Below are 27,914 nucleotides of genomic sequence, written 5' to 3' on the forward strand. Positions count from 1 at the left end.
AACACCCACCTCGCTACAGCCTCCTTTCAGGTAGTTGTAGAGAGCGATGAGGTCTCCCCTCAGCCTCCTTTTCTCCAGACTAAACCACCCCAGTTCCCTCAGCTGCTCCTCATAAGACTTGTGCTCTAGACCCTTTCACCAGCTTCATTACTATTCTCTGGACACGCTCCAGCACCTCAGTGTCTTTCTTGTAGTGAGGGGCCCGAAACTGAACACAGTATTCGAGGTGCGGCCTCACCAGTGCCGAGTACAGGGGCACGATCACTTCCCTGCTCCTGCTGGCCGCACTATTTCTGATACAAGCCAGGATGCCATTGGCCTTCTTGGCCACCTGGGCACACTGCCGGCTCATACTCAGCCGGCTGTCAGAAGTTCTTTATATACCTTGTACTTTGGTTGAAGCAAAAATTATTGAGAAAACAACAAAATACCTGAAAGATCATGTTCTCATAGGGTCCAACTTCATGGATTCTGCAAAGGAAAACTGTTCTAGTGGTTGCCTGAAATGCCCAGGAAGCTGCCAGAGAACGGGCTTACATTCAGGAGGTCTCTGAAAAATCTCTACACTGAGGCTGCTAACGAAGCTGAGTAGACACGTAGAGCAAAGGGGTTCTTACAAGTAAGAAACTGATTTAGTTTGAATTAGGATTGATTTAGGATTTAGTTTGATCTCGAGCCAGTAGACACCATGCAAAAACCCTTGAAGGGAAGGAAGGACAGATTATCCCTCATCTGATTGATCATTTGCATTCTTGCTGTTTTAGTTAAAATTAGTTTTAGTGCTCACCGGATCTTATATCTGCTCCGCTTTGCCTGTTCTGTCAGTCTGAGAGATGCAGAACCAGCAGGTTTGGCATTGCTGGAACCAGATGCAGAAATAACAGTACCACAGCTGTACAGTAAATAGCAGTCAGCTGTGGTGTGTTGTAAGCAGCAAGCCCAGATGGACCATGTTTCTCATGGTCTCTTAGTTTAAAACTCTCCTTAGTTTAAAACCTTCTATTGCACATCCTGGATGTGCGGAACTTGATGCCAAGGAGTTGGGGTTTAGAGGAGAGGACTTGGTACCTTGTGATTTTAATCTTTACACTGTTTCCCATTGTGCTGACCACAAGCCTGTAATGGCATGGTCATTTCTATTAAGAATATATTGTCACGTATGTAGTAATTTGTAGAAAAAGCACAGGAATTCTTGCTTTGTGGAAGTGGGTGACACGAGCACGTTCCTCCACCTTAGAGGAGTTTGCTGATAGCTAAGGAATAACTGAATTTCTTTTTAATTTTTGTAGGGTTTTCTACTGCCCTGGCTCTTTAATCCATGCATCTGGTTGCACTGCTGGGCTTGTTCTGTAAATGTAAAAGACCTCTGTTGTAAGCGCAATATGCAGTAGTTTACTTCTTTTCAGGAGACTTTACAGCAGGCATTAAGAGCCTATACACTTGGGTAGGGTGATCTACAGTGATCTGTATTTAGTGCTCACTGTGAATGATGGCTGTGAATGAGGTTCAAGGCTGATCTATATTTTAAGTGGACGTTTTGACTTATCACCGTAGTTACTTAACAGGGCCCTTCATAATCCTTGTTCCAGTGGAAAAAAATCATCCTTTTTATCTAGGATTGTCTGCAGGCAATGACACCTTCAGAAATTAGTATCTTGAGAAGCAAGTGTAGCCAGTAAGGCTGACAGGAGTATCCAAGCTGTGCTTGCATCCTGCTTAAAAGCTTCTTTTTCCCTCTGCTCCTCTCCTTGGGTCAAGTTGTGATTGTGTGTTCAGGATCACAAAGATCTGTAGCTGGGCCAGCTTGTTGCTGAAGTCTTCACACTTGTTTTTTTTTAATGCTTTGCCAAAATAAGGAGAATCTTTTTGAAGTACTTCTGAATCGTTCTTGCTGTTGTATATATTTCCCCATACCAATCTGCCTCTGTTCAGTTTTTTTTTTTTCTAGGTTATGGGATATTTTGGGGTGGGTTTTTTTTTCCCCCCCCACCCCGTTTTTACATTCCATCCAAACAGATGATGAAACATTTCCTGCTGGGGTCTGTTCTCTCTTCTGTGTTGGTTGTTTTTTTTTTTTCTTTTTTGGAGAGTTTACTGAGTATATTCAACATAAACTTTTCTTTTGCTCTGTCTCATTCCATTACTCACAGTTATATGCCTGTGGCTAATTATACTCCTCCACTCCTTTCTTGGTGTTTGTATCCTTCATGTACTTACAGATGGTTATCAAATCCCCATCTTATTTAGCCAGTCTGTCTAGTGCTCACGACTTGACAGAGATTTTTATCCTTCCCAGTTCTTGAATTGCTTTGCTCATCCCTTCTCTCCAGATGGTTTGAGAGTCTTCAAACTGATGCTCTAGGCCTGCTCACACCTGGGTCCTGGAGGTGATGTCTTTGCTCATGTAGCAGTTGCTTTAGCTTTTGGCCTTTTTACTGTAAGTAAAAGTTCATATGAAGTTCCTCCCTAAATCTATGCTAGCGTTGCCATCTTCATATATCTCCCCACTGAATCTCTCTAATATGTTCCCTACATGTGGGAGTTTGGAGTGAAATGAGACTCATTTTGTCTTTTTTGGACATATTGCTGTACTCCCCAAGTCTCTTTATATTATATTTCTCACAGAAAAGCACAAGGAAATCTGTGCTAAAGGAATACTAATGTAGTGAAGTGAAACATTCAAAAGTCATTAACTTGTGTGTAACTGTGCTTCTACAACTTCTAATGTGTGCAGTATGATGATCTTGAATTATAGGGTGCCTCATGGTTTTCCTCTTCCCCCTTCGGAGCACAGATGAGGTGTTATATACAGAACGAAGCAGTTGAGCTGCAGCCAATTATTGTTCTCATTTTTAATAGAAGAAATAGCTGCCTCATTGCTCTGTCGCATGTGTCCCCTCCTTGCTTGGTCAGTTCTTGATTACCATTGTTTGTGTGACACCCCAAAGTATTGTGGTGATTGGGTCCCTCTGGAGCACTAGTTCCCCTTCAGGGTATTTGTGTAAAATACAAAGTTGTGGGTAGGTGTCCAGAAGGAAAACTGGGTTTCATTATGTGTTGCACATGCAGTAAAGTTGGGAGAAGCTGATGCAGTTTTGGTCCCTTCTTCACTATCGTCTGGGTGGTGTCCAGTTGGTATCTTCTGACCTGCATCCTTGGGCTCACGTTGAGAATGTTTAAGAAGTTTCCACCTTGAAAAGCAAACACAATTGTTTCAGGTTCCTTTACGAGAAGATACTATTGTGTCTCCAGGTCAGATAAGGACATTGTTTATGCACTGGGCTTACCTTCCTGCCCTGTAAGTTTCTAGAGAGTCTCTTAACTGTGTTTCACAGCAAATGCAGTATCAGTAGTCACACACCCAAGTGAACCTGGCAGTTCTGTGGACGTACAGGGGTTCCTGGAGGGAAGGTTTTTGTGCTGTTAAGATATTTGTTAAGATACTTTGGGTTGCAAAGTAGCTTAAACTTAAAAACCGGTTTTAGTGCAGTATTTTTGTCCCTGGTTTGGAACGGGCAGGCTTACTTTGGGGATGCTTTTCTTCACCATGCTGTTCATGGCTAGTGATTCATGTGACACTTGCTTCAGTTCAGTTTAGCTTCCGGAAGAGTTCATAGAGAACATGAGCTATTCAGTAATGGTTTGAAATTCCTCTTGACTCTTTAAAGTTGACTGCTTTTTCTAATCTCTTTGCTGTCTCCTGTGGGACGTACTCATTGCCAGAATTTCCTAGTACCATATGAGCTGTTGGTATTCTTGGCTCTGATTTAAATGAGTCCAGCTTTTTCTTCTTGTCTGAAAGAATCAAACCATGTAGGTTTCAAAAATATTCTCAAGACTGTCTCTTTTCCATCCACCTGCCCCATGGCAAAATCAGCTATATTTAAATGAAGTTTGCTATTTTTTTGTTGTGCCTTTCCGCTTTCTAGTTAGCTGCCAAACTAGCACTCGGTAGTTCTAACATTGAGTTTGAAGCAGAGGCAGGAGTTTAGCTTGCTAAACTCAAAAGATGTTTTTACAAAGCCATCTGGAGTGCTTAGCCTCAACCTCCTTTTGGGTTACGTGATCTAGAGTTTATAATATTGCCAGGACGAGATGCAGAAGTAGCAATGAGAATGTACGTGTATCTTTGAAAAACCTTATTCTACAGTGTCTGGGCTCCCAAATGCAATGTTAGTTGTGAGATGCTAGCCAAAGCAGTGAGATTAGAAGCAGCCTTCAAATGCAGGGACTTGAGGTCATCTGGTGCACAGGAGAGAATTCCAGATGCAAGAGAGAGCAGCCTGAAGAGGCAGGAGGTTGTTGGGGCAAAAGAAACACTAAAGGTCTTAAGAGCATTAGTTGGTTGATTGCTGTTGGACTTGATTTTACCAAAGTGATACTGACTCTGTATCTGTTTAGCTCATTACCAAAATCTACCAACTTTATTTGGTTTATAGCTACTTTCTGTCTTAGGCGGCCTTTCTGCTCCAAGAAGGAAACCTTTAGCATTGGTTCAAGACGGCTGTTCAAAACTGACAGTGTAACAGTGACCTTCTAAGGGTTAGCTGAGCTTCAGCAACACCCTGTCACCTTGCTTTGAACATTGGGTTGTCTTGCTGGGGGAGAGCACCTTGCTTCTGAAAATGGGAGAGGCTTTTTCATATTTCCAATTTCAAAAGAGAATGACAGCTACTGAGATTTATAAAATTTTAAAACATTCCAATTTAAAGGGCTTTAAATATTGAATACAGACAACTTTTCCATAGGCAGAGTAACCATGGAAAGAGGAAGTGGCTACGTTTGATCCTGTTAAGGGCCAAAGGTGCTCTATTAACTTTGGAGGGACAGACAGCAGTCTTGCATAAGAAAATCTGGCTTTTCTACCAGATGGTAAATTATTATAGAGCACTAAACAGTTGCAAAAAGATCGAGTCTATAAAGCATCTGGTAGGGTAACTGACAATTCATCAGTTTTGCATGATGCACGATTGTATGTATCTCATGGGCTTGAGAGGAAAGTTATAAATCTGTCAAGCTTGAAACTGGAGAGAAGCTTGATCACATTTGCTGAAAGAAGAGAGAAATTGAGAGACAGACCTATTCTTTAGCTGAGGTTTTTTGTGTTCCTGAGAGTTACTCTTGAATGAGGGCTGTGAAGGTGCCATTCCCATGACTTCGGAGCAATCTGCACTCAAGATACACCATTAGATCAGGTACTTTTGTTGTTAATGGAAGTGAATGAAAGAGGAAAAGCTCTCTGAAAGCTATTCATCCCCAGTCTGGTCTGATACACACCTAAGATGTTTTCAGCACCACCTGTAAAACTTATTCTCTGTCCTAATCTGAGAGAGTTTGACACACATCATTACTTTTGACACAGTAATTTCAACCCTTGGTGGTTCCTTCCTCCCCCCGAAGAGCAGCCTATTAAAGATTCTGGCTGCTGTTGAGCCAGATGTAATGCTGCTTAAAGTGTGATTCAGTGGGTTTGCTTCTCCAGGCTGCACAAATTAGCACCGTACACGCAGAATTTAGAGACATAATCTTCACTCTTAATCCAGGCACTTCTTCACATTCCCGTGTGGGCCATATCTGGAGAGCTGGCTAACACTGGGCAAACTGCTTGGGGACTGAACGGAGTTTCCTGTTGGAATAGAGCTTGTGCAGCTATAAAGATACGACTATCTGTATCTGTCTCTGCGGTGTAAGACATGTTAATGGTGCTTTTAGCGATTCTTTAGTGAGAAATGAATGAGGATATGGAGGTTGGAGAGCAACAAGGAGAGCTGAGTGTGTGGCTGGTACGAAGAGCCTCTTTTGCAGTATTCAGAATCTTGCTGCTGAGCTTACTTGGATTTATGCTTTCTCATTGAGACAATAAAAGCAGGATGAGATGATCAGTATTCTCTCTGCATCTAGGTTGGAACTAGGTTATTCTGTAAAGTATTTTCAGGTGTCTTGGCTGTAGAAGACACTGCATATATAAAGATTTCTGTGTTGTGTAATATTATAACATGTGAAAAGATTTACCGTGCAAATACAGTAACAGAATGGAGAAGAATCATGATCTGCTGTTTGTTAGTACAGTGTGATGTAAATATTTACCTAGGTAGATTCTCTTGAGATTTCTTGAGATTTCCCTCAGCACTGTCATTGCTGGCATTCTTCGAGCACTATGTTTTTGCCAGAAGTAAACATGTTTGTAGCACATGATACTTACATCAAAAGCTCAGTGGTTCTCAAAAAAAAAAAAGACACTTCCTCTTCCAAAAATTCAGCAAAATGCAAAAATACTTTTGTTAGAGCAGTCTTGAACATGTTTTTGAAATGTCTGCCAACACGAGTAAGAGTGGCGGGTCGTGCCACGTAGCACTTGCAGATGCTTTGCTTCAAGGATACTCACGGGGTGCACTTGGGCCGGCATCTGCCAACATGAGATTTTTTTTTTCACCATTAATGCTGTGTTGCCAACTTTTGGTAACTCTTGCAGCTTAGTGAAGGAGAATCTCATCAACTTTTGAATGACTCTTCAGCTTGCGTGGAGATGCCCAGCACTGAAAGAGTAAGCCCCTGTCCCTGCTGAGCGTTGTCACTTTGAGGGAATGGGGCTTGCTAGCTCCTTTAAAATCTGTCTTAACAGGCAGACCTTGGACTTTCAGGTGAAAGTAAAATGTGTATGTTCTTATGAAAAAATAAAGAAGGCAGATATACAGAAATGGCATTCTTTTTAAGTACCTGCCTTTTTTGGCTGTGTTTCAAAGAGTTTTCTGTATTTCTATATCCAAGCAGATGCCCACGTTAAGCCAATTTCCAAGATAATTTGCTTTGTTTTGGATAAGGAATATCCAATCCTCAATCCCTTTAGACAGTCCTCCTCTCCATTTTTGGGAGGTTGACGCTTAGGTGTTTGCTTTGGGTAAAGCTTCTCTTTATAGACACTTTTCTTAATAACCTTCTACTGTGACTCTGGTAGCCCCATGAACTGACAGCTGATTCACTTCAGCTTCTGTTTCTCCTACTTGGACCTGTCGAGACTTGTCTGGTGTACACCAGCACAGCTGGATGGGCCAAGCTATGCTTAACATGTAGTTGACCACAAACCACTCTACATATGCAATCAAGCATGTCTCTCTTGGGCAGATGGATGGAAGAGTTAAATGAGCTTAAGACTATTTCTTGTATTGTAACATGCAACTTCAGAACTATTTGTTGTGAAAAAGAACAACTAAAGGATGTATTAATAGGCCGTAATAGAGATTGGACATGAAGATAAATGTGGAGATGGGTGTGCATTTATGCCTCATGACCCTTGAAAACAGCTTACTGGATTTGGGGACATCAGTGTGGAGCTCTACTGCTCAAGCAGGAAAGATAGTTAAATTTTACTTTAAAAGTATCTGTAACTATGTCTTTACAATGTAGTTTGGTATATTGGCAGTTAATCGGTGTGTCATATTTGATCACTTTCCTTTTCTTCCTCTCTTGGTTTGCAGGAGTAAGTCTCTGTCTGTAACACTGGATGTACTGACCACTTGCCTCAGACTGAAGAGGACTTGCTCTACTTTGGAATATGGTGCCTAACTTCGGTGTTCCAGTACTCACTGTGCCAGCAGCCATCCTCTGCTGCTTGATGCTGCCTTTAGCAGGAGCGGACAGTAAGTAACATTCAGTTTTGGAAAGCTTGAATACCTTGCAAAATTTCTTTCAACAACTATTAAACCTTCTTGGTTTGAACTGGAAACATAGAGGACTAAGAGATAACCCCCCCAAATCTCTTACTTTCCAATGCGTGCAATGCAGGTAAACAGTATGTATGTGAAGGAGCACAAGCAGAACTAAAAAGGCTGACAAAATTTATTCAATCGCAGGAAGAGTTTAGTAGCTGCAAGATCAAAACCTGACAATTTAATTTCTAACATGTACAGATGAGTAAAGAAAATTGGGGGCAGAGGAAGAGAGAAGTATTGGGGTCACGGTAATCCCTGTTACTTTATTTTCCTTGTTCTTTTACCAGCTCTCGTAATTTATGTAGTACTGAGACATCTTTCCTGATTCAGCGGGTGGTTGAGAGCTGCTGGGGAAAGGGTGCAAGTTTTTATCTTCTGGTGTAGCTCTCCTACACGTGTATTTCAGCAGAATTGCAGTCGAATGTTTCCTTGTGGTCGTGCTTTAAGCTGTTGTGTCCATGCCTGTTGCCCTGATAGTCTTACAGTGCCACTGTGACTGGCTTTGATTAGCCCCATCCAGGCTAAGGAGAAGCTGTTGTGGACAGACAAGAGGGGAGAAACTTGGCTGATGGTGGACTACTGAAAATACCTTAAAGTAGGAATTTCCCATCGAATGAGTTATGCAGAGTGCAGGAAACCTTGTGGGTTCTTTGCGTGGTCTTGGTTTTCATAACTTGTGTGTATTTGCTGGGCTATCCCCAAGTATTTGTGCAGCTCCCCTCCCCTTTTTTTTTACCAGTAACCAGTTTTTCAGTGTCCAAATGTTTGCACATTTGTTGCGGACTCTGGCAGTTGTGAATACTCCATGCCTTTGAAAGCGCCCAGGGCTCCTGGGATGCTTGAGTCGGAGCAGAGAGGTGACCGTGATGCACCTCCTGAGCTGCCACCAACCATCTGCTTCTCACTCCAGATTTAGTCACCAGGCTTATAATTAAGATGTAATTTTGTGAAAGTTGAAAGAGATCTTGATACATGTTGGTAGGAGCCTGGCTGAGTGGAGAAAACAGACTGGGGGTCCTAAATGTCCTTGACTGAATGGGTAGGAGTAAATGTAGAGAAGCTGGAGAGAATAGTGAATGGGGGATGTGACGAAAGATACAAATTCACTGTTTTTATCACTAGGGATGACTTGCACAGGCAGCGGGGTTAGCATGTAGTCTGTATGAGTCTGACCTGCCCAATTTAACTGGGGGCAGCAGCTGTCTCCTTCCTCAGCTTTCTTCCCTGGCTGCTGGTGCTGCTGGAAGATGCTTATTCAGATCACTCTATGTCTACACATTGTAGCCCATTTTGGAGTCTGGCACAGAGAAGTGTATGTTTAATGTTCTGAGGTGTATAAAAATTCCCCGAGGTTCATCACTTTATCCTGGCCCCTGCAAAGGAGAGAAGCATCACTCCATCAGGTATGCAGAAGCTGGTGGAGCTTCAGATGTCCTAGGACAGTTCTTGGCCTGAGGGTAACTTGCAGTAGACATGGTTTGCTGATTTTGTGGAATACTTCCACATGCTTAAATTTAAGAAAATTGGCTCTGTTTTACAGGCCCAGATCCAAATATTGGTGTCTCAGATGTGGAACGCTTCTGTGTTGAGAAGCAAGCGCATCTGTATGTACGCCTTTTTCTCTGGCACAGACTGACTCTGAATTACCTTTTCTAATCTGGAAGGCAGATCTGGAGGATAAACAACCTTTTAACTGCCACAGCCACCACGGATTAACTGAGGGTTTCCTAGGATGGAAAGTGTTACTCTGTGTATTTTAGCAACTTACAGCTTTTTTTATTATCTCTACCCCACTGAATCTTGCCACTGACTCTCAGTGGCAGGGAGCTGTGTGAAAGGGCCTGTTCTGCACCTCCGCAGGGGGGAAAAAATCATTCCCAAACCCTGCATATTTCACGTCCTACCATTAGTGATGCAGACGGGCAAGATACAGTAGTGAATATGGCATTGGGGAGTCCTGGTTCAGGACAGCAGTGAAGGGCAAGGGGAAGGTATGATAATTATATGCACACTGGAGCTTACTGTAAAAGCTAGAGAGGGATGCTGTGAAAGGAGCACCCCATATGCATCCTCTTCAGTTTTTTGGTCCCCTAAGCATCCTGTTGGCTCCAGTCAAAGACCGTTTATTTACATAGAATCCTGATGTAATATGGCTGTTCCTGAGATTTCACTGTGATTCTTCCTTTTCCCCATTGCAGGGCTGCTTGGAGGCAGTGGAGGGATGGGTAGGCTCCCTATCTGCAAAGCATGCCTACGTTTCCCCAATTAAAAGCAACGTGATAATGGGAGCAGGGTTATCCCTGGAATTCACGGAGTCAGTCCCCAAAGTCACATTTTGTAGGAACAGTGAGAATCGAGGGCAGGGGAGGAGGGCTGGGGATGGCCTGTGCTGCATCCCTGGCAGCAGGCTGCCCCGTGGCTCATGGCCGGGTGCTTGGGGAGCGCCCACAACCGGGGCTTCCCTCCCTTCCCCGCCTGCGCTTTGGAGCTGCTGTTGTCGCAACACATTTCAGCGTCGCTGCCGTAGCTTCTTGACAATTAGGCAGCTGGCAGATAGCTAGACGTTAACGCCTGAGATAAAACAGATTGAATATGTATCGCCTAGCGGAATTAGCACCGGGCGTGTGCCGCGATGCCTCTCCTGGAATTGAGTTCACAGGAGCTGTGAATGTCAGCGCTGAGGAATTGAAGGTGCATCCAAAGGTTAAACGTGTGGCAGTGTGTCAGAAAAAGAGGGGCTCTCTGGGTGCCTCCCTGCCAGCAGAATGGGAGCGGTGGCTTCCCAGCCACTCTGGTGGGGTGCTGGGAGGAGAAGGTGAGCGGGAAGGGGCATGTGCCCATGAACGGTGGATACAGAAGTGCTAATTTGGCAGAAAGTACTTTCAAATCCTCCCTGGCTTTTACAGACTGCAGTAAGAAATTATTAAATTTTCTCTGTGATCTGACTGTGTTTCTGTCAGGGTGACCCTAATTCCATTAGAGCAGCTCGGAGCTGATTCAGGATGGCTGTTTTACACTTTCTCCCTCAGCTTCCTTGTGGTTTTTTTATGCACTCTGTGCTTCCCTGTCTGTCAGCTTTTGATTGTGCATGGGAAAAACAGCTTTGCAGATTTCATTTAATGTTCAGTTCAATTGTCAGCTAAAAGAGGCTCTTTTCCAGCTTTTGAAAATATGCCATTTACTCTAATAAAATAAAAAAAAACCCAAAAAATCCCCTCTCAAAACAAAACGCAGAAAAAACAGGAAAAAAATCAATACTGTCATTAGAAATCATCAGCAATGTTTTTGTTGTTGGCTTGTTTTTTAAAAAATTAGGCTTTGTTTTTGATGTCCTGGGCACAGCTTCCATTAGCCAAAGGAAGAGAGACTAGGTGACCCATCTAAAGTATTTCCTAACCGAAATATGTCTTGGTTTGTCTTGCACAGAATTTCAAAGGACTTAAGGAAGAAAACCACTTCAAATATGACCTTGTAGAAGGAAAGAACTAAGGCAGTATTAGGACAACTACCTGTGAAGTGATACGTGGTAAACAAACAATTTGCACCTTTTGATTTCTAAAGATAGAGCAAACTTGGCTTTTGTTTGAGGGGGTGGAGGAAGCTTGCAGCAGTGAGCTGGGGCTGGTGAAGGCAAGTCTCTGGCTCTCACCACCTCCTGTGAGCAGGGACCCTAAGTCTGAAGTGTCTCAAGGCTGCCCTGCCCCTTGTAAGAGATAGTTGCTTTATATCAGAAAGGTAAGCGTGTCATACAGATTTTTTTTTTTTCCCCGTCAACGATGTTTCTTGGATGCTAATAGGGTTGAGGAGACGCATTGAAAAAGAAAATAGGGAGGTGAGATGTTCATACCTGTGAAGGTTGGGAAATGGAAGATGGCCTTTCTAGACACGTGGCTCCAGGTGAGCTCTGTTTTGCCAGGGATTTTGCATTGCACCTGAAGTGCTGTCTGGAGGTTTTAGACGGAAAAGTGTTTGTTACAGCACTCAGTTCCCCTTGTGCCCCAGCTCTGCTGTCTACCACTACTGTTTTGTGTTCCTGGGACCCAGGAGTAGCGTGGCAGGTTTTGACCCCCAGATTCAGTTCTGCCCTCTTTGCTTCATAACCTGAATGATACCTCAACAACAGCTCAGCTCCAAATACAGCTGCTCTGGGCCACCCTGCGGGACAGACTTGCTGTTGTGCCCTGGAAAATAGCCGCTTTGCGGAGCTGGGTAGAGGGTCCCAGCCCAAAAGCTGGACCTGAGGCTTCTCCACTGCTGCCATGCATCTGTTTCTGCTTCCTGGTTTCTTTGTGTGCATGCCAGTCCCCAAACACTGCATGTAGTGATTATGTGTAATTGGTACAATTGGATCCAGGTATTGCAGCACAGGTAAATACTAATTTTCTGCAATTCTACCTTGACTAGCTTGACAAATTCCATCAGTGAAAAGAACATGTAAAACACTGTTTAGGAAAACCCCTGTGCCTGAGGCATTGGGGTTGCATCATTAAGGGACAGGTTGAAATATTAATCACAGTCATTGTGCAGCTTTATTTCTGGTGTCCTTACTCATCATATATATATTTAGTTATAAATGGATTCCACACTTTTCCTTAAAATATCTAAATGCTGCCTGCTTGTAACTGAGTGTTACAGACATCAAGGTAGGAGGGATGCTGTGAGAACGAACACCATGTTGAGAGTAGACAACGGATCTTTTTCTGCTTTTATAGCCATGCTCCTTTTAGCTCCAGCACTTGCAGAAGTCATGTGAATTTGTTTGGGTAGCTACCTACAAGAGGTCACAGCACTGTCATTTGTCTTTTTTATTTATTCATAAAGCCAACATCACTCATCAATCAACATCAGCTGCTGGGTCAAAGGTCTGCCTAGCCCCAAATCCCTTATCCAGCAACAGTCAGTACAACGTCCTATGGAGGATGTAAGAACAGCATAAATATATAGTGATCCCCTCCTGGTGTCGTCTTCTAGTCTTCAGCGACCGGTGGCTCCTGAGCCCAGGGAAGTGATGTAGTAACTTCAGACAGGATCGCTCTGGGTTTTGCTCTCGGGCAACTCTGAGCATGTTGTCAGTCATCAGGGGTATCCTGGGGCCAGCGGTTTGCATGAAGACCACAGTGTAGGCTCTGACTTTTGCCTTCACACCATGGCTCCTTGTTTAACCCACTTACTGCTGCTCTGCAGGGCTAAGCAGTCTCACTTGCCATTTGCATCATTCAGACTCAGCTGTGTAGCCAGTTACTCTCTTGCCTTCACAAGGGAGTTCCTATGTTTAAGTGTCCGTGTAAGTTATCCGGCACAGCGGCAAATGTTGAGGGGCTGATATATTTAATACATGTTCTTTGAGAAAGAGTGTGCTTATTGATATAGAAAAACAGTGAAACTACCTGCTTAAAATTTTATCTTCAGTGTAGATTCATAGATTTTAAGGCCAGAAATCAGATCAGTGTAGTCGTCTTCTCTGACCTGCATACTACAGGCTGTATAATTTCAGCTAGTAATTTCTGCATCTACTTTTAACAGCTGTGGATGAGCTAGCATGTAGCTTTTAGGAGGCTATCAAATCACGATTTGAAGACTAAATGGTAGAGAATTTACCCGTCTCCTATGTGATCTGTAAAAATGGCAAGTAATCATTACTTCTACAAATCTGTATTTATTTCAAGCTTCGTTTATGCGTTTTTTGGGTTCAGACACTGGATGTTGCAACCTGTGTCAGCTAGGCTGGAGACTCCTGCTATTTAATGCAATCTCCCTGAGCAGCAAGTTAGTGTAGGAGTTAGACAAGCTGAAAGTTTGTCCTTTTTGTTGCAGAAAAATAGGTTGGTCTTGATTTTTTTGATCAGAGATAATTTTTATAGTTCTTCACTAATCTTCCAGACTTTTCAATATGTTTTTTAAAGTCGAGGGACCAGGACCAAGAAGAGAAGTGGCCACATCTTGCCACAGTACAATGGCACTTCAGCCCTTTTGCCCATAGCATTGAGCTGGGAAGCACGGTCCTCCACAATGACCTTTGAATCCCTTTCTGGGCCTCTGATTCCCAGGATGCAAACTCCCATTTAATTAGTGTGACTTGGGTTTTTGCTCATGAATATCTGCCCTTAAGGACATTAAAATGCATTTTGCTGGATCCCAGCTCATCCAGTCAGCCGAGTAATTCCATACAGGTAATCTTCCCTTGCTGTTATTAGCTGACTACCAATCTTGATAAAGCTTACCCTTTACTTTCCAAATCTAGTTGCAAGTTAGTTGTGTTTATTCCCAGATGTTAATCAGTGGTGACTATTTGCAGAGGCTGCTGTGAGTATTTTAAAGAGACATTTAAAATATCCTGTAGGAGCGATGGTAACATTCTTTGCAGATGGAAAGGAGTGCCAGGAAACTGATAAAATAATACGGTTTGTCGTGCTGGTGCTTGCTACTGGTAATACTGACATCAGATGGGGGGAAAGTAGGAGGTCTGCTGGAGCTTTCAGTGTTTTAGCTGAGCAGTTGTAAAAAGCAATGAAGTGGTAATAGGGATGTTTTTTTGTTTCTTTGATTATCTGTTCATTATGTTGGTGCTTCAGAATGATACTGTAATATAAGATGATCAAGCTCATTTTTGTGAACAACCAAGAGTATGAAATTTGTTTGCTCAAAATGTTAGTCAATCTTTTTTGATGGTGAACATGTTTGGTATAAAAAGGAAAAAAAAAAGCATCTGTTCATGGATGCTTTTTCTCTGGTAAGATGTCTATCTTTATGTATCAGTAGCTGAACAGCAGTGGTGTACTTTTAATTGAATGCTGTATTTAGCCCCTTGTGAGAATCAGTGCTTTATCTATGACAAAGACAAATCTCATTTATTTTGTTGCTGTGAAAACACTGTAGGGTGCTTACTGAAAGTTTTAAGTTGTAGAAATGTCTTTTGCCTTGCACACTTTACTGACATATGATTACTGAATTAAACCAAAGCACATTTTATAGTGGACGATGGCTGTACATTTGTATATCAATTGTAGCCTGCAATGCTAGACCTTGCCCTGAATGTCAGTTATGTTTGGGCTTTCTCTGATGCATAATAACATTAAGCCTTCACAATAAGGGACACTCACATGGTATTAAAAAGAAATAATTACAGAATATATTCAATTTCATGTAGTACAGGCTGGAATGAACTTGCAGTCCTGCTGTGCTTTTCAGATGGCCCTTCATTGCATGTATTACTCATTACTTCAATTCCCCCCCCCCACAGTAATTAACAATACGACTTCCAGGAATGTATTTTGTAAAATTGGGTTGAGACGTGTAGATAGTACCTGGTCAAAACCTGTAGCAAATCGAAATGCCACCATTTTCCAACAGAATTTTGTGGCACCAAGGGTGACCGTTCTGAGTTGGTGCTCTGGATAAAGTCAGTATGTCAAAAAGAGGTTTGGACTCGGTTTGTCTCTGCTACGTGTGGTTATTCTACTTGAGCCAATACTGGGTTCTCTGGAAGTAGCCATGGTATCATAGAAAGGACCATAATCAGTCCGCTGTTGACACTGGTTAATACTGCAAATTTAAAAGGAAGATTGCACTCTGGGAATTCTTCTTGCTTGCTTTCGCTGCTTTTCTTGTATTTTTTTAATTATAAACTCTGTCTACATGTGATGACTTTGTTGGCTCACCTCAAAGGTGAGTGATAAAAGCCCTTGCAAGTTAATTGCCATGCAGGGAGGAGAAGACAATGACTCTTGATCCTCTGTACTTTGATGTCAGAGTGCAGAACACCTACGTATTTTCTTTGGATTCATTATTAGCCAAATTCACTTCAACTGTTAGTGTAACTGTTGTGTTACTTCTGTTAAAGGTTGTTTTGAAAAAGGGGTTTTAAAGAGGCCAGGAAATATTTAGCGGCTTTACTCATGTCGGTCTTTTGCCCCTGAAAAACTCCCATTTGTAATAATCACTTTGAGTCTTGGCATTAGCACAACTGTGCCTGACAGGTAGGAGTGTTCGTTTTCACCTGCTTGTCAAAGCCAGTTGGTGGCTTGCGTGGGTGGGAGATGTGAGCATGTCGCCAAGCTCTTGCTTTCATTGTGGGGCCGTATGTAAGGCAGAGATGGCGCTTCCTTGGTTTTCAAACTTGAAACTGAAGTCCCCTCTTTTGAGGTAAATGTGAGAGTTGCCATGCATTGGTTTCAAAAAGGATTTTGATCTTTGTATCTGAAAAAAACCACAGCTTAGAAGTGAGAAGGCTATAGGTATATTGTACTTACACAGTGTTTAATTTACAGGAGGGAAGATTCATTGGAAGAACTGAATGATGAGTGGTGAAAAGCTTGTGAAATGCCAAAACCAGTTAAAATACTGATATGATGAAGGTCACTATGTATTTTAATCCTGTTCAGCATCAAACAGAAGCTTTCAGTAGTTTCAGGATGCAACCTTAGAGAAGTTAACTTATCTTGTGCATTCACCACATTTGCTTTATAGGGCATTTAATAAATATGGGTGTATGCTAGCAGGGGGAATCAGTAAAATTTGAAGAGGAAGACAGAGAAAATACTTTCATATTCCCATGTAAAGGACTGGGATGCCTTGTCCTGGCACAGTGTTCTCATTCTTGGCATGCCAACTAGAAAGAGTTTAATATGGCTCTCAGGAGGATGATGAGGGTAGTCCAAGACCCGGAAAGGCTCCCTTTGCTCCTCTTTGGTGTAACAGGTAATGGTCTTGGCTGTTGACTTGTCATTTATAAATGCTGTGTATAGACTTCCAACATACTTTTTTATGCTCCATTACACACAATTTAGCAGGGGTTACACAAAGTTCTTTAGTTATAACCCATTGTTGTCGCTTTTTATGAGTTTGTTTCATGGCTGAAATGTGCCCTGCTTGGTCTTCAGCCAAAGTTTAAGTCGGGGGGCTGTATTTTGAGTTGGACATTTGTTTTTTGGATCTTTCTGCAAAAATTGCCTTTGGATGCTCTTAAAAACAAAGAGAGTGGAAAAATACTTTTGTACCCTGTAAAACAAACTGTGGTGTTATTCATAGGTCTCAAGTCTAAAATGTCTGTGAAAACATTTGATGTTACTACAGGTGCACTTCAGCAATCAAGAGAAAATGGACTTGATTTGTGGGAGTGACCCACAGAAAAATAAGTTGCTGAATAATATAAAGGGGATTTCATGCTAAATCATTAAGTGCATGTGAGTAAAGGATGCTGTCTGAGCTTGTGTGTAACTAAATTGCCCATATATTCATTCTGTGAATGTAGCCAGAGCTGCTCTCATCTCAGCCTTTCAAAGACCCAGAGGAGCACAGCAGAGGTGGTCCTCCAGATCCTACAGCACATAGCCTGTAATGTGGGCAGAGAGAATTCACATTGACACCGTGGAGTTTGTGTTCTAGTGCATTTGTCTATTTCTTGAGGCAATTGTGTAAATAGGGAGTTTTCTTTGTTGAAGTTGCTCTGTGGTTGTACTGTAGGCCACAAAGGTTTGGTCTTGTCTTTCTTGACAATGCCTATTGAACTTTGATTCTGCCTTAGTAAATGCATGAAATATTAAACTTACTTAACTGCCTAAGTTCATTTTTTTTCTCAAATGCCAAGATATGCCTCTCTTCCTATGGCTGCATAGTTGTGTGCCTTTATTCTAGGAGCAGAGTATGATTTTGGGGTTTTTTACATGTGAAGACAGAATCCCTGGGAATATGTATTGTTCAGTCAGCATCTATGCACTGCTTAATGTCTTTTCAATTAGACACACAGCTTTCTGTTGCAGGTAAAGCATTTTTTTCTGAGGCAAATTTAGCTAAAATTTCTGGCATTGTCTTTAATCTGTAGTATGTTGCATGAGAACAGTTTCCTGTGTAATTTTGAGGAATTTAAGAAACTCCACTTAGCATATAAAGAGTAATATGCAGTATACCACATGGTGTTTTCCAGGTTTATGTCAAATTGCAGAAGAGACTATGAACTATTTAGTGTTATAATCATTGCTGGTCTGTGTCAAACTCAAGGTCCATTTACCCCAGAATTGCCCCAACATAAGCCTCCAATGATGGCCAGCAAATGCTACATGTTTTAGGGAGGTGCAAAAAGAAAGATCCCATACTCTCGCCTTTTCTCATCCCACGCAAATTAATTCCTATTTCCTATGTAAAATTAGAAATTGTTGTAAGAAGCTGGTGGACTTTTATTATTACTTCTGTAAAGCATTATTAATTGCAACAACTCTAAATATTGTTATATCCACATGGGCAGAGGAATAATGCCCAACGTAGATTTGTCAAGGTCAGATCAATCTAATTTCCTTTAATGACAGGATAACAGGCTTTGTGAATGGAGAAGCAGTAGATGTCGTTTATCTTTAGTAAAGCTTTCAGTGCTCCCTCGTGAGACTCTTTCTTGTGAAACATCTGCTCATAGGGTTGGGTATTTGGCAGTTTGGTAGCATTCAGCATTTGCAGTAATGATGTCTCTGATAGAATAGAGAACATGCTTATTAAATTTGCAGGCAACAACAAGCTGGGAAGAGCTGCAAGCATGTTGGAGGACACCATTAGAATTCAAAATGATCTTTACAAATTGGAGAAACTGTCTGAAAGGACGCATGTCAATAAGGAGAAATGTGGATAGATGTTTGAAAATAGGAGTAATCAGCTACATAAATACAGAATGAGACACAACTGCCTAGACAGCTGGTATACAGAAAAGGTCTTGCAGTGCTAATGGATCAGAAACCATACAGGAGTCAACAATGCCGTGCTTTTTTGAGAGGGATGAGCATCACCAATGGTATGCAGAAATGAGGAGTACCATCTTGAAGACACATTAGATAGTCTTTCTACTCTGCTCACATTGATAAGGCCTCCAATGAATGACATCTCATCTTGAGCATCCCACTGCCAGAATGGAAGGACTAATTGAGGAGAAGTCAGTCCTCCTCGTCCAGTGCTAGGAGAGGGAAATAATGTGCTTAGACTGCAGCTGGGAAGTTCAGGTCAGGCACTAAACAACACTTGCCGACATGAAGGGTTGTTGAGCACTGAATTGAATTTCCGGAGGAATTTCTGGAATCTCATATGCAAACAGAAAGTGTTCCCTCATGTAGGTTTTGAATTGCCAGTGTTATTTCTTAAATTGAATGTTTCTTTGTCTTCATCTATGAACGAGGAAGGTACAGGCTCCCAGTCTGTCTTCTCTAGGTCGCCTGATACTCTGATATTTTTATCCTGTCCTTTTTCATCCTCCTCTCAAGTGACAATCACTCTCTTCCATCTGACTTTGTGTGAAAGTGTTTTGTAGGCTCTTAGTCCTCCTCAGTACCCTTCTCTGACTTTCTAGGTCTCCTCGACAGGAGCTGATGGGGACAATACAGGGGAGACTATGCCATTAACAAAATGAGATTTAAAAACATCCTCTATATGTAGTTTCCTCATGAACCCTCATAGGTTTGCTATCTTTTTGTCCACATCTGTACACTGACTAAAAGTCTTTCAGCTGCCTGTCATGATGTGTGGTTCATCTTCTGATGCCATGTGGTTAATTCAGCTCTGCAACTCGTAACAAGTAGTTCTGGGTTTGGGTTTTTTCCTCTCTATACATGTTATGTATTTACCTGTAGGTCGTTGTCTGCCCTGAGACTTTACCACACTATACATATGACAAAGGTCTGTGTCTGAACTTTCATGGTTGCAGGAGCTTTGGCCAGGCAGGCACTGCACCAAGGCAGGGAGTTTTGGTGCGTGTACGGTGGTTGCTGCCATGATGCACAAAAGCCTCTCTCTGTCATAGCACCAAATGACTCAGCTGTTCTGCAGTGATTATCAGATATTTCTAATGAAATTGATGTGGTTGTGCCGGACTGTATAACACAGCACATACTGTAGCAGAGCAGGTTGGAGGGTCTGCCTGTCGGACCACTCCAGGAGGGCGATGCTGCTTGCTGTTTAGAGCAGCACTGACCAGCAGCCTTTGCGGGGTGCATTGAAATGGCTTCTGGCAGCTAAAAATGCTTTGGGGGACAATTGCAAACGATGCTGTAGGTCTTGTAAGACCTTCTGACTAAAATCTGTCTTAATGTCTATTTGTGTGTATGAAAGAGAAAATGTATTAAAAATGTGTGTTTGTGTAGAACGCTTTTAATGTCAACGGTAGTGAAAAGGAAGATGTGTCAGGCTTTTTTCCTTCTTCTTCCAGTAGTTATTCTTCCTATGAATAAACTATGCATCAACCCACGGACTTGGGTCTGGTGAGTAGAGTCCCAAGACTGCATGAGATGGGAGTGTCTCATGCTTCATGTTAAAAGATTATGGTTAATTCCTTGTATTTGTTTTGGATAAGAAAAAGCTGTTTGCCCACCTAAGCTTTTCCTTTCCTGGGTTTCATATGAGTGCCACGTACTTCGTGGAAAGCTTTCTCAAAAACAGATCAGAGGAAATTTGTCTTTTTAATGAATTGATTTAAATCAAGATGCAGGTCATTGCATGAGTTTCTGAATTCTGGAAACTCTAGCCATTATGTTGGGGTGTTTTTTGCAGTCAGACTTTGGCTTCAAACTGCAATTATTTTTCACAAGACCAAGAATGAAGTCTGTTGCCTGTTATGAATAATAGAGTATGGTAAAAAAAGCTGTTGCCCACCTAAGCTTTTCCTTTCCTGGGTTTCATATGAGTGCCACGTACTTCGTGGAAAGCTTTCTCAAAAACAGATCAGAGGAAATTTGTCTTTTTAATGAATTGATTTAAATCAAGATGCAGGTCATTGCATGAGTTTCTGAATTCTGGAAACTCTAGCCATTATGTTGGGGTGTTTTTTGCAGTCAGACTTTGGCTTCAAACTGCAATTATTTTTCACAAGACCAAGAATGAAGTCTGTTGCCTGTTATGAATAATAGAGTATGGTAATATCACAGCTATATATGCAAACTCTGCAGACTGGCAGCACAGCTGCTAAGCATTACGTTTTTAAAATATGTACAATCTTTTGTCAACAGAATTAAAACCAGGAACATTACATGGTTTGTTTCTGCATGAGGGTGTTTTGTAGTGAAATTTAATGATGAACTGTTCTACACTTTGACCTTTAAAAAAATTTTTCTGAGGCTTTGCACCTTCTAGTGAATTGGGGAGATTCTCAAATTAAGACATGGAATCCTAATGGCCACCCTGACATTTCATAGGCCTGGCTGGATACCTGGGCTTGATTCGTTTTTCTAATGTACCTGCTCTGCCAGGCTGGAGAGGCTCGCACACTCTGTAGCTGAGCTTTCTTTAAAGCGATTGCACTGTAAACCTCATTCTAATTAAAAGGTGATGCTATTCTGGTAATGGAAAGTTGTTTTATTGTTCCTCTCCCTGATATTCATGCGAGTGGAAGTGTTGTAGGAAAGTGTTATCGCTGTTGTTTTTGTAGTTTGTTCTTATCTTCTATCAGTCTTCATATACAAAGAAGTGAGAAATGCAGCATGCCCAGCTGTCTGAGGGTGAATGTGAATCAGCAAGATAAACCTTCAGAGGGTGTAATGGGCCTGACTACAGATGATCCTTCAGCGTTTCGCTACCATCCTGTAGCCTGTATCATGTGTTGAACCACAGGCAGCAGGAGAAAACAGGTGGAAATACAGCAAAGAACCCACAGCAGCCTATCATTTTGGTGCTGAGAAGGGAATGATGCACGCTCAGGCCATCTTCTTCTACTCTCTTCCTCCTACCTATGGAGGAGGGAAATCAGAGGGAACAACCCAGGAACGTGAGAAAGTAAGAAATGAGTAAATGTGAAGAACATAGTACATTTAAGTTTTCTGTCCCTCACCAGGAAAATGCTAGAACAGGCTTTGGAGTCCTGCTGCTTAAGAGAAGATGGGGATAAGCGCTCTCCCGAAATGCCCCAGCGGCTCCTCGGGTGTTCTGTGCTCTGTTTCTCTCACCTGCAAAAAGAAATGCCAACATTACTAGATCACTGATTGTGTCTGTGCTGGCAGAGGGTCCCAGAACTGATTTATAGCAGTTGTTCAGCTTTCAGCAAGCAGCAAATGTGTTGCTTAATTATTCATGGCAGATGTATTATTGCAGGAAATTAAGACATCAAGGAAACAAGTAAAAACTATTACTGAATAGAGCTATAAACAAGGTAAGGTGGAAAGAGATGCAGGGGGACAGCACTGAGATGTTAAAAAAAAGCTCGTGCTCAGGAATGTTTCATGCCTTCTGAAAGTAATTGGTTAAATTCCCAAATCTTTAAGTGATCATTCATAGTATGTAATTAAATATTCTATTAGCTAACAAGTTGGGTTTAATTTGTTACATTTGTCATCTAAATTATCACATTTGTGAATGTGTGAAACCTTCCTATGGCTTCTTTCAGCATATCTACTTATATAAAGACACAGTTCTCTTTACGTCTTCGACTTTCCTCGAAAGCTTTGGCATTTAACTTGTGCAGGAAGGCTAGGGCAACCTTTGGCTTTCTGTACCAAAGAAACTGGTTTTGGGTCCCTGGGCTACTGTTCTCTACTGCTGCAGAGAGCGGGACCTGAGTCCGAGCTGCTGGCACTAGATTTTCCATTGTCTGAACCCACTCTGCAAACAGGCATGCCTGTGCCCAGCTCTTACAGATGGTACTGTGGCTTTGTTCAAAGATTTCTTCACCTGTGTTGGTGACCTCTGCCACGAACCTGTCCTCTAATCTGTGCCTAATACCCCATACTCATACAGAGGCCAGAGCTGTTGACTTTGAAGAGCACCAGCACCTTCTTGCTCATCAGGTGGCATTAGGAAGGTGTCTGGTGTTTGTCCGCTCTCCTTTATGCGTGGAGGGAGTTTCTCATTTATTGTTGCTCCAAGTTCCCATTAGCTTTAAACCTTGCAGATCTCATGACAATTTTTCAAATATGTCGTCGTCAGTAACTGAGCAAAACTTACTGAGAAGGAAGTGTTCTAAAGAAAATAATTTCAACTTCTCTTTTTAGAGTAGAATTATTAGCTTTATTAAAAGATTATAGGGAGCATCTCTAAGTTTGTGTGTAAACTCAGGCTTCCAAGAGTTTCCATTTCATTACTGTTCATAAGCTCATTATTTTGGTACATCTGTAGTAATTTTGGAGCCCTTTACTTTATAACTTCAATTATGTACTTTGAAATGTAATGATATTAGAAGTCCTGTTACGGAGGACTCGACGCAATTCTAAGGCGAGCAAACGGGTGATTCAGCACCGTATCACGAAGAGCATGTCTACAGACAGGGTACTCTTAGAATAAATGTCTTTTCTGTGGTGCAGGTATACAAAGTGGCAAAAATTCAGAAGCTGTCATTATTCATAGTCTTTCAAATTTAGTAACAAAATACCTCGTGTAGTTCCATTCCTGTGATGGGAGGTGTTGGAGTCCATTTGCAAACTCAAACTATTTTGTGTGTGAATATGGGAGATGAAAGGAAAATATTATTTAATTTATCCTATAAGGTTAATTTTCCTGATTCTTGCAAGCATGGTATATGCGGGGCACATACATGAATATAACATACAATAGGAATTGGGCAAAAAAGAAATCTTGCAAGAATCTGACACTAAATCGTAAACATTGAGGAACATTTTCCTAACTGGGTTTTGTGAAAACTTGCTGTTCTGTACACCTGCATCTCAGGATTGCCCAAACAGAGCTTTGCTTGCAGACCTAATCAGTTGGTTCTTGAGCCGTTTAGCTTTTTTAATTACTCTTGTCAAAGTGAAAATTACGTGAAAGGACTTGACTGTGCAATTAGCTGCTGAACATTTTCTGCAGCAATAGTGGGAAGACAATACCAAGTCCCAGAATAGCAGTACATACAACCATAGGAACAAATCTGCTTCAGCAAAGAAAGAGATATTCTAAACTAATCTGAATGAACGATAATTTATTTTTTAAATATGCATATATTCACAGATGTGAGCAGAAAAGGCTGTTTGTGTTAGAAATGCCTGTCCCCAGCTGAATGCCAGGTTAGTTATCACCTGCTGATTTCCCTCTGACTTGAGGGCCCTGCTCTTCATAAGCAGAGGCTGCTGCTCTGCCCGCAGTCAGGGCTGAGCATGTTATAAGAGGTGCCAACTCATTGACCTCCAGGCTGCTGGGGATGGCATGCATGTGGCTAAATTTTAGGAAAAAAGGTTCATCTTTCCTGCGCTGCAGCCATGGGAGAGCGCACAGTGGGTTTCTTCTGTGGGCTGCAAAAGCCTGGTTAGTGTTCATTCAATGATCTATAGATCATCTGCTCAGACAAATTATATCTCTCAACAGCTTCACACTAAACTAATCTAGGCATTTAAAAAATAAATAAATGAGGCAGTGTCTATAAAGAGCTCCTGTCTAGCGAAGTGGAGCAGTTGGAGCCTGATTAATGAATCCCATTTACCAGCCTGCGTGTGTGTTCACCGCTCCCCTCCACCGAGCTCTGTCATCCAGGACAGCCCTTGTCGAACCAGGCTGTGCTCCACCAGCGCCTCAGGCCAGGGCCACAGGCCACAACGGTGGGGATGGGGCTTTCACCTCTGCAGTCGGTGCGTGGCCACGGTGCAGAAGACCAAGCTCATGCGGGATATCCATACTGCTGCTGGTGCATCGCGGGAGCTGCACCGTCCCTCTCCCGTCTCTGCCGTGTCCAGGACCAAAGTGCAGTGGCGCGCGTTGGGGGAAATGTGATCTGATCCATTCGGTGCCGGTGCCCCTCAGAGGTGTAATGTGTTGGTTTTCACCAAGTTAAAACAGTGTTTTTACAAACGTGATAAAAAAAATACAGTTTAGATTTACTGACTGTGTTAAATCGCTGAGCTGATGGAAGGGACCTGTGCCAGCTGCGTGCCGACTGACCAAGCTTAACTCTCTTTTCCTGAGAACAACGTGGTGAGGGTGACTGAAAAAATCCTGGTACTCGTCCTCCTGTGTTTGGAAATGCTTAATAAATTCAAAGGCTCAGAATTTTAATGCAGGTCTTTCCCGTATTGATAGAGGTCTTTGAAGTCACTTGAACATTTTACTAAGTGTACATGCCAGGTTTTAGGTTATTTGTAGCAGAGTGCTTGATGATTTCTGATCTTCATTAGGCTGTCTACCGGAAGGTCAGTCTGCATGCATACGCACATGCCTAAAATAATTTATTCTGCTGCCTTTTAGCGCCTGCTGCACCTGGATGTGTTACTAGAAAAGGAAATTGCTTCTTTTGGTTAATGAATAAGAAATAAAATTTCTCCCAAGACACAACATTTTTACAAGAATTCAAGTTCCAGGACCATACATGGGTGGGATTTTTTTTTTTCCCTGCAGGAGATGACGGGGCCAGACCCAGCAGCACTGAGACATCCATTCCTTGTGGAGAGGTTTGAAAGCAGGTGAAAGGGCTCAGAAACCAGAGGAATACTTTTATTGGGTCTGAAATAGTCAGTACATTGATTTCTGGTTTTGGATTAGCTAGAGGCAGCAAGATATTATGAGTATAGAAAGTTATTTTTAATGATGTAGAATACATAGCCTGGGTATGTGTGTAAGCTGGCTACAGTGAAATCAAGGAAACCAACACATTTCAAGCTTAATTGTGTTTTTTGAGCAATTGGAGAACTCCAAGTATGCGATAGCAGGTCCTTTTTGTGTATGATACCTGTTTCGTTCAGTGAATGAGACAGAAGGGCTTTGGGAATGAATGGTCTGTGTGCAGGGAAGGACACTGGTGGTGTGAATTGCCAGTTTTTCTTGCTGAAAAAGCTGGAAGGAGTGTAATGAATGGGACATGGGACTCTGGGAGGGAAAAGTCTTATGGTTAAAGCAGTTTTTGGTGTCCCAGATGTTTGAATTCCAGAAGGCATGGAGATGCCCCTAATTGTGAAAGGGGAGCAAATCTGTAGAGGGAGTAAATTTCAAAGGAAAGTGATAAAATGGAACCTAAATGCAGACGGTGGTGCCACTCCATTTACATCATGAGAGCATTTACTAAGGGAACAAAACCACATAACTTTTCAGATTACAAAAAGTTCCAAATTGCCTCTAGTGTGTGCCATCGTGTGAATGTTAATGCTGAGGCGTTTGTTACAAATCCCTTGGAAGAATAATGAAGAGCTGCTTTCGGTTCTGGACTTGATAAAAAATATGGAGAGATTGAGACTGGGCTGTGAGCATCAAGTTTTTAAGCTGCAGAAAGGATGAATAGGAGGGAAAAGCTGCATCTGCCTGGGGAGATTTAAATACCTTTTCTCAACATGCTTGCAGATGGATCACCTTACAGGTATGCAAGAAATGTTTGCATTTTTGAGCTCCAAGAGGTGCTTGAGACGTGCTGGTCTCCCGTCTTCACCTCCTTGCTCCCCCTTTGCTTCTTGTGATTTAACATTTTTGAAGTTCTTTGGGGAGTTATATTTTGTCCCTGCAATAGTTTTTAAATTATAAATTATTTTTGTAAGCAAGTCCTCTTATTTGGTGGGATACTTAATTTGAAGTTTCTTCATTGCTTATGACAAGGTGTTTCTGCTGCTGTCACTGTTGATGATTCATAGCTCAAGTGAAGTGCTTAGCACTTCAGAAAACATGTAACGCAGGCAGTCCTACTCATGAAGTCTTTCCATCCTTAAAAAAAAAAAAAAAAGAGGAAAAATGTCCCGTGAGAGCTGTGGTGGACTGTGCTGAAATGGTGTGTGAGGCTTGTCTGCAGGACTGGCTCTGAAATGTGGAGGGGGAGGCAGGGGCCCTTCCTGATGCTGAATCAGAGGAGAAACTGAGATAACACATGTTCTTAATTCCTTTATTTTCTCCTGAGCACATATATGAGCAGCTAGGGCAGTTTGTGAGTCTGTTAATGTTTGTGTGTGTGCATGGGGACAGGGTGCCCGTTGCAATCCCATATGGGATATGCAAAGCCCATTTGGGGTGTTCTGCTTTAACAACTGGGCTCACAGCACCGTATTGCATGTTCTTGCCTCGGGATATCTGGGTGGGTGATTAGAAGGAAGTGGAAAATGAGGAGGCCTTGCACTGGTTAGAGGAAAAAACATAAAATGGAGTATTGAAGTACTGGCACCATCTGGATGTGGCTGATACTGTGCTCAGTGTCTGTGTTGGAGCAAAAAGGGATCCCTGTTAAAATTATGCAGACACAAACCTTTTAAGGGCAGGAGGAGGGAATGGCTGGCTGCCTAAATTCCTGCTGTTTTGCCATTACTGATATTTTCCCTGTAAGAAGCTTCAAGGAGGAAGTCTGACAGATGGCAACAAAGGGAGCGGTGCAAACAAGGGCACTCCTGCAAAATAAACGTTGAGCTTTAACTGTTTCACTGAAGTGTTTAAAACACATGTAAGAATTCGGGCAGAACTACACAGGCATGTTACAGTGGTTAGGTGAAACTTCAGAAAAAAGCAGTGGCGGTTGTTTTTTCCCCAGCCAAGCTGAATTCCAGGGATGCCACCGAGAGCAGCTGCGCGCCCTGAATGCTGATGGGCAGCTGGTGCCGGTCACGCTCCCCCACCAACTTCCTCCATGTTTCAAGAAAATTCTTGTTTTCTTGTTTCGGGCATCACATTATAGGAGTGCATTTGCAGCTGTACGAGTTCAGTGAAAAGGAACAAATAATGAATGAGCCGGAAGAGTTTGGGCTGGTTTGGGCAGGTGGTGTTTGAGGGCTCTGTACCGACAGCCAACTGGGGGTAGAGCAAATTCACTCGTTTCAAATAGTTATTCCAGGTTTTGGTTGGGTTTTAGCTCCTTGACTGCTCTTGGTCTCATGGAAGGGTGGAGGAGACTGGGGAATTGAAGGGTAGGTTGCTGGAACTGGATGAAGTAAATATAAGTGGAGGAAGTTTTAGATAAATTGAGAATATAATGATGTGGGCTGTTTATAGACTTGTGTCTTTTAAATCTAAAGCAGTGTTGTAGCTGCTGTATGTTTGAAAGCACTTAAGGTTTGAGTGGACCATAAAAATGCGTGCAGATGTTCTTCCTTCTCGACTCCCAGCATTCAGGATATTCAAACCACTGCGGCGGCTTTCTTCAGAAGTTGTTTATGGGGATCTCCACAGTATTTTAAAACCAAACCAAGACTTTCTCTCCAATATTTAACTTTCACTAGAGAGACGTAAAAAAACACTCCAGTGTGTGTTTCTGCAGGTATAAGTTACATGATTTACATTATAAAGAGAAAGCCTTTTTAAGTCAAAAGCAAAAGGAGGTGGACTGGAAAGGTGAGCTTCTGCACCTCTACCTCATTACCT

At 42.2% G+C, this 27,914-nt stretch overlaps 1 protein-coding gene across 1 annotated transcript in view; it reads left to right on the top strand.

Moving 5' to 3' along the window:
• The window catches only part of PTPRF (protein tyrosine phosphatase, receptor type F), a 307,937-nt gene that overhangs the window by 38,425 nt on the left and 241,598 nt on the right, over positions 1-27,914 (top strand). The window contains exon 2 of the mRNA XM_009287280.1: positions 7,476-7,637. Coding sequence (XP_009285555.1) covers positions 7,553-7,637 — 85 coding nt within the window. The 5' untranslated portion in view covers positions 7,476-7,552. The remainder of the gene's footprint in view (positions 1-7,475; positions 7,638-27,914) is intronic.

This window comes from Aptenodytes forsteri, unplaced genomic scaffold, assembly GCF_000699145.1.
Source record: "Aptenodytes forsteri isolate BGI_AS27 unplaced genomic scaffold, ASM69914v1 Scaffold119, whole genome shotgun sequence".
Lineage (NCBI taxonomy): Eukaryota > Metazoa > Chordata > Aves > Sphenisciformes > Spheniscidae > Aptenodytes > Aptenodytes forsteri.